At 36.3% G+C, this 12212-nt stretch overlaps 2 protein-coding genes across 5 annotated transcripts; one reads left to right on the top strand and one right to left on the bottom strand.

Annotated features, from left to right (window-relative positions):
- Positions 1-498: 498 nt before the first annotated feature.
- On the bottom strand, positions 499-6840 carry LOC113775027 (thylakoid membrane protein TERC, chloroplastic-like). Of its 3 annotated transcripts, none has more exons than XM_027319739.1 (14): positions 6568-6840; positions 6400-6483; positions 5181-5323; positions 5008-5084; positions 3681-3768; positions 3466-3546; positions 3281-3337; positions 2520-2601; positions 2041-2090; positions 1723-1779; positions 1559-1637; positions 1192-1250; positions 958-1015; positions 499-868 (listed from the first exon to the last, which is right to left on the bottom strand). In XM_027319739.1, exons 1-14 carry the CDS (start codon positions 6725-6727, stop codon positions 777-779), a joined length of 1167 nt encoding a protein of 388 aa, XP_027175540.1. In that variant the 5' UTR covers positions 6728-6840; the 3' UTR covers positions 499-776. The 3 variants fall into 3 exon arrangements, with proteins under 3 accessions (XP_027175540.1, XP_027175541.1, XP_027175542.1); XM_027319740.1 differs by having other exon boundaries at positions 777-868; positions 1160-1250; XM_027319741.1 differs by lacking the exons at positions 499-868; positions 958-1015; positions 1192-1250 and adding an exon at positions 1257-1398.
- A 1948-nt stretch (positions 6841-8788) lies between these two features.
- LOC113774625 (protein MODIFIER OF SNC1 11-like) lies at positions 8789-11699 on the top strand. 2 transcript variants are annotated; one of them, XM_027319198.1, is made up of 6 exons: positions 8789-9329; positions 9614-9694; positions 9804-9929; positions 10050-10110; positions 10200-10263; positions 10397-11699. In XM_027319198.1, the coding sequence occupies exons 1-5, from the start codon at positions 9001-9003 to the stop codon at positions 10236-10238; spliced, it is 636 nt and encodes a 211-aa protein (XP_027174999.1). In that variant the 5' UTR covers positions 8789-9000; the 3' UTR covers positions 10239-10263; positions 10397-11699. The 2 variants fall into 2 exon arrangements, with proteins under 2 accessions (XP_027174999.1, XP_027175001.1); XM_027319200.1 differs by having other exon boundaries at positions 10200-10271.
- Positions 11700-12212: the final 513 nt, after the last annotated feature.

Below are 12212 nucleotides of genomic sequence, written 5' to 3'. Positions count from 1 at the left end.
GAAAATCTTTAGTCACGTTTAAGTGGGCACGTCACGGCACACAAAACCGTGACAAGCCGCCTTAGCGTTTCAATGGACGCTACCAACCAATAAGTCCTATCAGCTACCCACTATTTTCTGTTTTGGTGGCGGAGGGGGGGGGGGGGGGGGGGGTCCGCAGGCCAGCACCCTTTTATTGAGAACTCAAAACAAAGTCGAAAGAACTGCCAGAAGAAGTTATTACTTCTATTCGTTATGTGAATATTATTGTTGTTATATTCCATATTAAAAAAAAAACAACAAATATGTTCTATTTTATCTTTACCTTCCATTCAATATCATTATTAGATCTTGATTTTACTCAGTTTATTATAATTTTACCCTTACCGACAAATGAAAATTTGAAATTTAGAAAAAATTTGCTTTTACCCCCGATCATTTGTAAAAAGTTAATTTACGCATGTTCTTAAAAGTAAGATTTCTTTTTATAGCAGTTCTTAACTAAACAACAAAAAAACAAAAACAGAAAGATATAATTCATTACTTTAATGATGACTACAAGTACAAATCCAATGATTTAAGGAGTTTAATCCACCAACAAATTTATTTTTATACACGAAATCTCATTCTTTAACAAATTATAGATGATTTGCATTTTTCATTGTGAACTAGTGTTGTAAATGTATGATCAGCATCAAAATTTGTCAGCGTTCATCTGATCTACAAGAAAGGCTGCAGAACCCACGACCAACACATCTACGCAATCACGCTATCTCGCTGTTCTATTTTCACCCTCCCTACTCGGTCTTCTTCAGCAGACTCAACAACACTCCGGCACTGAGCGATGTAGCAACAAAGCCCAGCGAAACCTCGGTTGATACATGGTAACCTACAGAGAAAATTTTATATAACGAATTTGATGAAATTTGAATGAATAGACGGAGAGGAAATGGGATAGTGTGTACGCAGAAGACCCACCAAAGAAGTCAAGGATCATCTTGAATCCAATAAAGCTCAAAACAACACCAATGGCAGGCTGATCAAGAAAACAGGTAATTAGATGAAAGCATTAATTTTGCAGCACGCTCTCCTGCTAGCAATGCTAATCGAAATGCTACTGCATGAAGTGAAGAATGAACCACAAAGAACTTTCACTTCAACAACGACACAGACAGGGCACCTAAAAAACGAATACAGATGCGGCGACGTCACCTGTAAATAGTCCAATTCCGCCATACTTTCTGAAATGAGTGAATATAATGATCTTAAACCTGCAAAAAGCAGATAAAGGTCATAGTCCTCGGTAGACATGGCGCATATCTCATCTCATGCGATTAGATCACAGAGATGAGACTTTAAAGAAAAATGTCATAACTTGGTGACTCTTCATCACTGATATGGGAGCTATAACCTCAAAATCTGAAAAGGAACAACAGAGAAGTTGTTCAAGAATAGTTGTATTGAGCATAACATACTATATTTTGGGCAGAACTTCATGTCATCCAAATAGAGGTGGATTTCAGTGCACAACAACCCTGTTTTATCGCAGAACCACTAACTGCTAGAATTAAGAATGTACCTAGAATGGCAAAAAGGTTGGATGTGAATACTATAAAAGGGTCTCTTGTTACTCCAAAAACTGCTGGTATTGAATCGACCTGAGAGATAAAGAAAAATTCATCCTGCTCAAACCTCAAACTTTAGAAACTCTTCATTGCGTGAATAAGGGAAATGAAGACATACTGCGAATGCAATATCACTGAGTTCAATAACAGCTACGGTCAGAAGCAAAGGAGTAGCCTGCCAAAAATGTGGACACGTCTTAGGAATCAGAAACATATCTATTTAAGAAAAAGTTGCTTCCAACTTCAGAGAATACAGATGTCCAAGGCTCATGTAAAAAAAAATTAATAATAATAAATAAGATCCCTGTATGCAGTTTCATGTGCCTGTATACCAAGCCACTGTGTGCAGTAGGATTTTGACAAATGTAAGTGTTGAAGTAAAGTCTTGGACAGCAGATGTAAATTTTTAAATCCAACATATTGCAGAAAGACTTACTTTCCACGCGCCATCCTGAATTGTCAGAAATCGGTTCCCATCATAATTTGCTGAAACAGTAGAAAAAGAAAGGACTCAGAATTTCTGCGATTAGGAAAGAATGCAACAATATGTAGTGAAGATCTCTCCCATCTTTTTGCCACAATCTAAAATGGTGAAAGGTTAATACGATGCACAATATAGGAAAAATGAAAAGGGCATGTTGTAAAGAGGTATATTGCTGAAGACCAGTTCATTGTGAGCATGGCTGCATTTAGCCAATAGTGGATAACATGAGATGTTGCCACTGGGCCAGCAGAAAAGAAAAGCTTGCTCGAGGTATAGAAATAAAAAGTTTCACAATTTTATGCTTATTACCAACAATGAATCAGTCACATATCAATGCTTAATTATTAAAAAGAAGAAACCCCTTAGGACAAACTAGCAACTCAGGAGTGTAGACATGGAAAGGAATAAGTTCAAAAGTAAGAACACATTACAAGTTACAGGGATGAATTTCTGGCATGTCTTCACTATGAAATTATCAGATAGATCACTATCTTCCTCTTCCTCTGCAAACAGCTACAGTGAGACAAGAAGAGCAATGTAATCATGAATTTACTAGTGAATAAGCAAGACTAAAGTACGAGATTATAGGGAAAAGATAGAAAACATGCCGATTCAAGAACATGAATTGAAGTTACTCTGCAAAATCAACAATACAAATAGCATGGGTTTAAAATGGAAATAATCAGCAATTCAAGAACGTAAATGCATGTCCTAAGAACCCTATTAGAGATGTGAATGTGAATATGTATACATGTGTTTTTTTATATGTGCGTATGGGCATACATGCACAATTAATGAGCCAAACCTGATTTATTAATATATTTCAAGAAATAAAAGAAAATCACAAGGACATCCAATTGTTCTGAGCAGGAGAAGTTATTTCATCTTGCATAATATAGTATTCCTACTCAGAAGAACAATAAGGAGACCATTTACCTAACTAATATTAGTTCAAGCTGTTGAGGGTCTTGGTTCCAAGTGGATAGTAATCTCTGATATGGCCAACCAATTATAATATAAGGTGAATCTGTTTTAGTACTTAGTTAGAAGCCAATATGTAAAGTGGTATAAGAAGCAGAGAAGGACCAAGTAATAAGTCATCTAAAAAACTAGCTCTATTCAACGATTTACAAGGAAGTCAAAGTACTATACAATCCATGGCAACTATATGTGATAAGAACATAAATTGCACCTTGAACGCGGAGTACAATAGTATTGCAGCCAACAGTAGGTTTACCACCTCGAACCTCTAAGAGTAGATCAGAGAAACAATGAACTCAGCATGTGGGATAAGTGGCACACATATTTAAGTATCAATCTTTGGGATAAGTAAACAAGTGTGTGCGTCTTCATATGTTTGTCATGGTGATGAAGAACCTGAAGTGTGGCTGTTCCAAGAAGTATCAGCGACAATCTGAAGAATATAGCACCAGCAATACCGTAGGACAGCACCCGATTCTATATTGCAAAGCAAAATGTAGAAATTCAGCATGATATATTACTCAAGGAACCCAACAAAAGCTGAACCTAGAGCTAAGAGGAAAATGAGAAGAAGAACTGTGAGAGTGGAACAGGTGACGTCCAATCAGCACCTGATACATGAGCGGAACTTTGAAGTACTTGAAGATCAAAACAAAGACAAACAGATTGTCAACTGACAAACTTTGCTCCAGTAAGTACCTGAAAGTGAAAACACTCATATCTCAATTGTATCAAGTTCAGGAAACTCCTGGAAGTATAGGCAGAAACTGTAAGAATGTGACGGGCAATGATCAGACATTCATACACACTGAAAGGTCACATTTGTACACAGATATGTAGACCAAATTTTTGGTTCTTTAGGAAATTTTTAGTACACCAATTTACTCGCCAAAATTGTTTAAGTTAGTTCTTGAGATTTTATTCCTCATGAGTTAACGGCACCTTTTCTATTTTTCAGTGTTTTCTTAGTCCACAGTTTGTAACTGTACTTATCCCACGAGGCAAGAACACTTATTTCATTTCTTTTCTCGAATCATAATTACTAAAAGTTAGCTGAATTTGTTGTATGCCCTCATAAAGTTACAAGAATTCTCAACATGAAATTCCATATGGGTGAAACAGTGTGAAATTACTTAGGCACATTGAGCAGCCTTTGGGAATAGCTGTTCAATTAAGCTTGGTAGAATTCCTAGAGCTTTTCATCATTACCTTCTTCACAGATTTGTAAATCTTACCAAAAACAATCTTACTTCATAACTCTGTCTATATATTCTAATAGAGCATTACTCTTCATTTTTCACCTAAATGCTTCAAAGTTGAATGTTCTCCTAAATGCAGATCAGGACCTAGATAGCCACTTAAACTCCTACTTCTTGAATTTTACTACAAGATATATGCCTCTGAACTTTTCAACCTTCTAAATTTTTGGAACTTTTTGCACTAAAAAGAGTAGGAAAGATGAATTGACGTTGAGGCTCTACAACCAGTATGAAAATTAAATAGTAGAATAAAAGGATGACGTGTTCTGATGTGCATCTAAATGTGAAAGTAGTCGTTAGGACAAGCAAAAGAGCTGACAAAGTAATTTGATTTATTGTAGCAAAAGCAGTAATCAATTTCTGTGTGATGCTTTAATGGTAAATTCTAATGGTGACCAAACAGCCAAAGAGAAATTTAAGTATAACTTGCCACTGAGGAATGGCCGACATGGATCTGATTTTGACGATCTATAATTTTGAAAAAAACTTTCAATCTTTGTGCTGTAGGTCAGTTTTTACATCCTCGTATACGGGTTGTAACATCTTAACACAATGTAATAAGTTTAAAAAATAAATGGTGTCAGAAAAGGAAGAGGGAAATGCAAAATTTGTTTTGGTATTTTCTTTTTCAGCCAAAATCATAAGGCTAAAAAACTCAATAATTGCTGCTATAACATACCCAGCAAAAAACTCAGATGCCTTGTCAACTCCATCTTTGAATCCTAAAGCAACACCAAATGCCACTGCTGAGAACACCTAAAAAAAAAAAAGTTGACTGCTTTGACTTCAATTCGTGGTTCACTAGATGACTTTCAAAGTACAGTAAATATAAATAACTTTCATGGTACTTACACATAAAGCAACAGTTCTGACAGAAGAGACATAATTTTCAGGTTTTTGTGCCTCTCGTTGTGAATTACCATCAGAAGAAATATTGTGAGATTTCTTTACATCATTTATGTCATTTCTAGATGGTGCACTTCCAGTCTCCCCCTCTGTGAAGAATTTCAAAAGTCATACTACTTGTGAAAAGAGATCATAATGAGTGAATAATTTGGAAAAATGTTGACTGTGAAAATAACCTGGAAAACCTTGAGGCTAAATACCCTAAACTGGGAAGTGTAGTTAAGAGACTATTTCAGGTGGTGCAGATGAATGGGTAAGTATTGCAAATGAGCAGCAATAAAAGAACATACTTCAGAATGCCACAAGTTCTCACAAGTAAAATAAGATTGCAATCGTCCAATTTAGTCGATTCAAATTTGAGGCAAAAATCAGTTGGTATAAATAACAGAAAGACATAGAAACCACTAAGCTGTGCAACCATGCAAGATAGGAAGGTGAGATGTAATGCATATGCAACATAAACACGAAAACTGAAACCTGCCCCACACCCCAACCCCCCCCCCCCCCCCCCCAAAAAAACCAAAAAAAAGTTCTTTCTCACACTTAGAGTCATCACTTTGCAAAAGCAACAATATTCTTAACTCCATATGATATGCAAAATCTCCATTTTCAAATATTGGCAGCTAGGGTGGAGCAAGACCTTATTAGCTTAGACCCATTTCAGCCTAAAGCCACGTTTCACTTGAAGCAAGTTGGAGTGCTTTATACTAGCCAAATTTTATCCCATTTTTTAGTGTCGATATTACATACGGATTTCCAAATGAAAATACGTTGTTCCTTAATATGTGAAGATGGAACATTACTATTTCAGTACTAGTTCAATATCAAATTCAATGCAGTCAGGGGCCGAGGACGTTGGTGTCAAAGAAGAGTAGTGTGGTCTATGTCAGCTGTGGACCAAAGGTGCTCAATTCCTAGGCCTCAAATTGTTTATGATGGCAATCATCAATCATTTCAAAAGCCTAGCACCAACACTCGCATTCAGTTATGCCAATCTTGTTTATCTTTTGCCGCAGCCAAGACCAATTCATCGAACCACCGTACAAAATAAGTCATGCTAAAAGATAAAAGAAGAGAGGCGCAGACATGAGAGAGAGAGAGAGTGAGGGAGATATTTGAGCTAACTTTCTTGCATGATTAATACTTGAAGAATCAAAGTTGTTACCAGAAATAGACGAACTTTCCTCCTGTTGGGTTTTTCTGGTGCAGGCAATTGCTGGATAGAACCACCTTCCATTATTGTACCCGCCTACAATTCAAACAAAAACGGAAATGCTAATTCCTAGTTAGTGATGTAAAAGTGATGCTATGCTAGAGCACTAGCGGAGCTGACCTGCTGAAAATAAGAGATGAGATCGTGAGGAAGAAGCGGTAAACTGTAACGACGGAACCCATCTTGGGCGAGTAATTGGGGGAATAGGGACTGGCGGTGCTCTGAGAAATCCCAATTCCAGCATTACTGGAGCTAAGACAACAATGGATGCCATTTTCATTGCCTCCGCCTTTTTGTTTTGTGATGAAATTGTCCCCCTTCCACTGCCCAACGGTAGTCTTTTCCAGCTTAACTGCGTGGAAGTACAGCCAAAAGCAGCATATCCTTCTTGGATTTCATTAGTCTTTGGCAATTAAGAGAGGGGACATACAAAGGATTTATCCACGAGCAAAATACTCGGTCAATCTCTCGCTTTTAACAGTAACATATTGTAATCCCACGGGCATCAATTTTAAGGGAAAAAAAGTATTTTGGATAAAATATTATTTGAAATGATTACTGTAGCACTTTTTATGACGAGATATATTTGAGATAAAAAAGTCATCGAAAATATAAAAAAAATGTGTTAAAAATTATATTTATGATACAAGCAAATAATTTTTTCCATTATTTGACTATCCACACACTAATTATATCGTTTATCATGCCTATATGCTACTCCCTCATTCAATCCCAATATGATTGCTACTTCTCGAAAATCCAACCTTTTTAAATGATAGTGCTTTGATTACAATACTTGTAGTTTTCTTTTGAATTTTACCTTTCAAATTTCAAACTAACTTTTTAAAAATAGTTTGTGTTTTGGGTTGGGATGATTTGAGAAAAAATAATTTGCTTGGATAATAAACATAAATTTCGATACACTTTTTGACCTTTCCAATCACCTTTTTTAATATTTCAAATAAGCTCCTATCAAAACACACTCATTGTTTTGATTACTGTGTTTATACCTTTTTTTTTCAATTTACCCCTTAAATTCTAATTTTTGAATTTGAATATAAGATATGTACGAATAAAGAAAAGGATAACATTCGAAATGGAGACTAAATGCTTTTTGTAACATGACAATTATTTTGAAACATTCCAAAATAAAAAAGCATGACAAACATTTTGGATTGAGGAAGCATTTTGTAAGTATTTACTCCATTTTGCTTGACTTATTAATAGAATATATCTATTCCTCTTCTTTACATGACCTTCTATTGTATTAATGTCAAGAAATAAACAAAATATAAATATATATATATACAAGTAATGGAAATTATTTAAGGTAGTTTAAACAAAATAGTTTAAGGACTCAAGGAATGCATATCAAACTTGTATAACGTCCTTGTCGCGTCTTGTCGTATGTCAAAGTATCATTGCGAGAATTTTTTTAGATTTCAAAAAAGAAAAAAGAGTTGCTTATAAAAATAAAAGCGAACTTTTGTATTGCACAAAGTAGAATTTTCTTTTGAGAAGACAGTACATGTAAAAATTTAATAATTATTGATAAATTCATAATGAGCTCATTAGTACACTTTTTTTTTTTTTTTTTCAATTCCTCTTTGTATACACGGGGGGATATAAATGCATGCCACATAGAAAAAAAAAAAAGAACTAAAATTCAAATTAAAATTAGATAGCATGCATTCATACCCATTAGTGTATATATTACCGGTGTATATAACTTAACTCTTTTTTTGTGTGTAAAAAAAGATCCTCACATCAAATTTATTTCATTAACTTGTAACTTTTTTACGATTTTTTTTGCATTTCTCATGTGAATAATTTTTTCTTTTCCAAATTTATATACACATGTTCATTATTTTTTCTTTTCAAAATGATCAAGAATAATTTATTCTTTCCCAAATTTATATACACATGCTCCTTTTTTCTTTTCAAACCACTTACTTATTTGATGACTCGTATCCATGATTTATCCATCGATTATAGGTGAAACATCTCACCACTTAAGCTAGAATTCGTTGTCTATACATATGTTCGTTGAATACCAATTGAAATGAATTACCCATTATTGTTTTATAAATAATATATTCAAAGCTTTACATGTTTCTTTTGATCTTTTTTTTTTGGGGCTGGAAAATGAATTTGAGAAGGATTTTTTGATCAAACGAACAACTGGATGGGCCGGGCTATACAAAATCTAGATTTCGGCTGACCCAACCCAGTCAGTACGTCTAAATATGGGCCTAGTCTTACAATAGGATTAGACATATCTGAGGAATATCCACTGAACTCCACGACATATCCTTGTTTTGATCCACGCTTCTCAGTTCTTACAATTTGGGTTCCTTGTTTTCACGCCCTTTTAAGGTTTCAACTCTCATCATCTCCAAAGAATCCTTTGCAGAAGCAAACCTCCGCGTCTCCGAACTCAACCATAATCGCAATTTCATTCCAGCCGCATCAATTGGTTTTCTTCGACGGTGGTGGAATTCATCTGCGCGTGTCTGTAACGCTATCTCACCCTTTTTCTCTCTCATCTAAAAAATGGCAACAGCAACGGCCGCATCCAAGGTCGAAAACCCTAAAAAGCCTCTAGCTCATCCTCAGCCTCAGCCTCAGCCCCAGCCTAACCCTTCCGACCCTAATTCATCGCCTCGCTCCGAAGATGTTCCTCCACTCACCACCACTCACGCACCATCGAATGCTTCATCTGGCGGCGGCGGAGGCGAAACCAAGGCTGCAGCGACGGGAAGCGAGAACGCTGCTGCCGGTGGTGCCGCGACTGACATTCAGAAGAAGATTCGTAGAGCCGAGAGGTTCGGAATGGCCGTGCAGTTATCCGAAGAAGAAAAACGAAATTCTCGAGCCGAAAGGTAACTATTTATTTCGACCCTATTATTTGGCGCAGCTTGGTGTCAGGGTTTTGCTGCTGTTGCATCGTGCGTGCTACTTAATATTCTTACGGACCAATTATATGTAAACTCTTTAATTTTGATTACAGCATGAGAGATTTATTGGTTTAGTTGGGCCGATTTTATTTGTCGACTTTTCAATTTTGATTGCGAAGTGAAAGATTTCATTGGTGCGTTTGGTTCTAATAATTAACCATAGAGGGTTTTTATACTAGTTTTGTCGTTTTGATAGCACCTTACTGCAGGTTTGGCACAGGGACTGGTTCTCATGGATCAGAAGCATCGAAGAAATCAGAGGAGAACAAGAGGAAGGCCAGAGCTGAAAGGTTTATACTTTTCATTCTTGTCGGCACGTATTCGTGGAAAGAAACAAAGGGTGGTTTTTTTTGTTTTTTGGTGGACCAGCTTATTCATATTTTTTTTATTGTTTCTCAGGTTTGGGCTTGCTCAATCTACTTCTGCTGACGAGGAGGCGAAGAAGAAAGCTAGGCTTGCAAGGTTTGCTCCGGCTTCTAAACCTGATTCAGTGGAGGAAGATAAAAAGAAGGCCAGAGCAATCAGGTCCGTCTCATTTCTGCAATTTTTAATAGAATTTTTTTTTGTGTTGTTTTTTGGGGCCAACTGGAGTCATGATCCATCTCTCTGGATCTAATTTTACATTTTCTTGACGTTACCTTACAGATTTTCGCAAAATCAGTCTACCTCCTTAGGACCAGCTAATGGGGAGGGAAACATAGAGACAGTAAGCCAATTTTCAATGGATAATTCACCTCAAACCTTTTTTTCCTGCAAAACTGTATTCTATGCTAATTTTTCTCGATGAATTTCCAGGAGGCAGCTGTTTTGAGCAAGGCTGGTGGAGGTCCATGAATTCTTTTTACCTATCCCTTTTGCAGTGAGTGTGTAAGATTGTGTTTACATTATAATGTACTGTTCAGTTATGATATGCTAAACTCTAGGTTTTAGTTGCTGTACTAAACCATCAAATGGTGCCTTAGTTGCGTTTCCTTTTGCTCCTTTGTTTCCAGATTGACAGGCTAAAGCTTTAACATCTTGTTACCCCCAGTAGCTTCACCTTTGGACTTCCAGACATAGCACTTCCAGTTGCAGATCATCTTTTGTTCCAGTGTTGTTTGTAATTCGTAGTTGGCTATCACATTAGTTTGTGTCTATCTGGTAAGACGTGGTATATGTGAAGCAACCTTCATCACATTGAAATAACTCAAATGATCAACTTCAAACAGAAGTTTAAGCTTTAGAGAATTTTTCCTACATGCTTGATCTCACCTGTTTGGTTGTGTCTGGAACTTTATTTTCTATTAAGTTTCTCCAGAACTTGTTTGTTTATATTTGGTCTGTTGTGCATGATAACCTTCTTGTTGACATTTCTACAACCATCTCATGACCATCGTCTCAGTCTGAAGGTGCATAAAGGTCTGACTGGGTTTGAAATATGATATTAGATTGGCATTTCACTTAGCTGATTTAACATTTTCCTACATATAAAATTGTGTTCCATCTCATGTCTAGCTCTTCTGCATGGATTTGAACATTATTAATAGACTCATCATGCAATTGGTCAATTGGCTCTGCTTTTATTAGTCAAAATTTTGTTCCTTAAAAGCTGCATAATAGTTTTCTAAATCAATTTGCAGGTATGTAGTTTGTTCTAACTTCTTATAATTAGTAACACTAGTTAATGCTGCTATGAAGTGGTGCATGTTATATAACTTTGTCATGGTCTAAAGATATCTTTCTTATCTTGTAGCATATGTTAAGCATAGGACAGCTGAGCATGGGTTTTTGGTTCATCTTGAGGTAGAGAGCACAAATGAAATTGCGACGTTAGGTCTGTGTCTGTTTGTATGTTGCTGTGGTATTCTCAGTGTCTTTTACAGTAATTGTGTTAATCGCAGTGTTCCAACCTGATCTCGCAATTATGATGGGTGACTTCTGCTTGATATAATTGGACAGATGGCTCGTCTGTTTTCTTCTTGCTAGTCTTGATTTTATAGGGTTATCTATTCCTACTAGACTATGATTTGGCTGTTATAAATTTTTAGATTGGTCATTTGAGATAAATTCGTGTGTCGAAGGTTGCTTGTTAACTACCATTGTCTTGCCAGATGGTCGCGCCATAGTGGAATCTATAGGAAGGTTTAGATGATTTCAAGTTGTTTTCTTTCCTCCTCTTTATGTTTTTTTGGTAGTCTTTTTTCTATATTTGCTTTTTGTAATATGAATTTTCAGGGGGACTATGTAAGAGCTCTTTGTGATCTGTGAAACTTGGCTTCCTGGGCTTATTATTCAGATTTTCCAATCATTCTACTAGCAATTTTTGTGCGTGTATCCCAAGTTGATTTTTTAACCATCGCAAGAAAAAGTTTTGTGATATAAATTTGGGGAACGCTGTGATGTTTGCCTATTTCTTGAATGAATGCAAGTAAACTCCGTCTTGCTGCGAAATGGTATGAAGTATTTTATCTTCGATATCCTTTGAATCAAGTTTAGCATACGTTAGCCTTCACTCAAAATTGTTCGAGTCCTATGATTGTAGAACTGAACAATTGAAAATACGATGACCGTTAGCGACTATGCCCTCCGTCTCGTCTTGAGTGGGCATTGGTGGTACGATTGTTGGGACGTGGAAGGTATATATTGTCTCTTGAGAATGATTACATTGAAATGATAGTTTTGATCCCACCTTCAAAAATAGAGCTGTAAACGAATTAGACTCTCAAGTCATCATGAGCCAGTTAAATTAACGATTCAACTGGATTTGGCGGTGATCTAACTTGAATTGTGGTGTGGTGTCTGTTACTAAGGCCAGTTATTAGGTGTTTC

Source organism: Coffea eugenioides, chromosome 6 (assembly GCF_003713205.1).
Source record: "Coffea eugenioides isolate CCC68of chromosome 6, Ceug_1.0, whole genome shotgun sequence".
Classification (NCBI taxonomy): Eukaryota; Viridiplantae; Streptophyta; class Magnoliopsida; order Gentianales; family Rubiaceae; genus Coffea; species Coffea eugenioides.
This window is presented reverse-complemented; position numbering and strand designations above follow the sequence as displayed.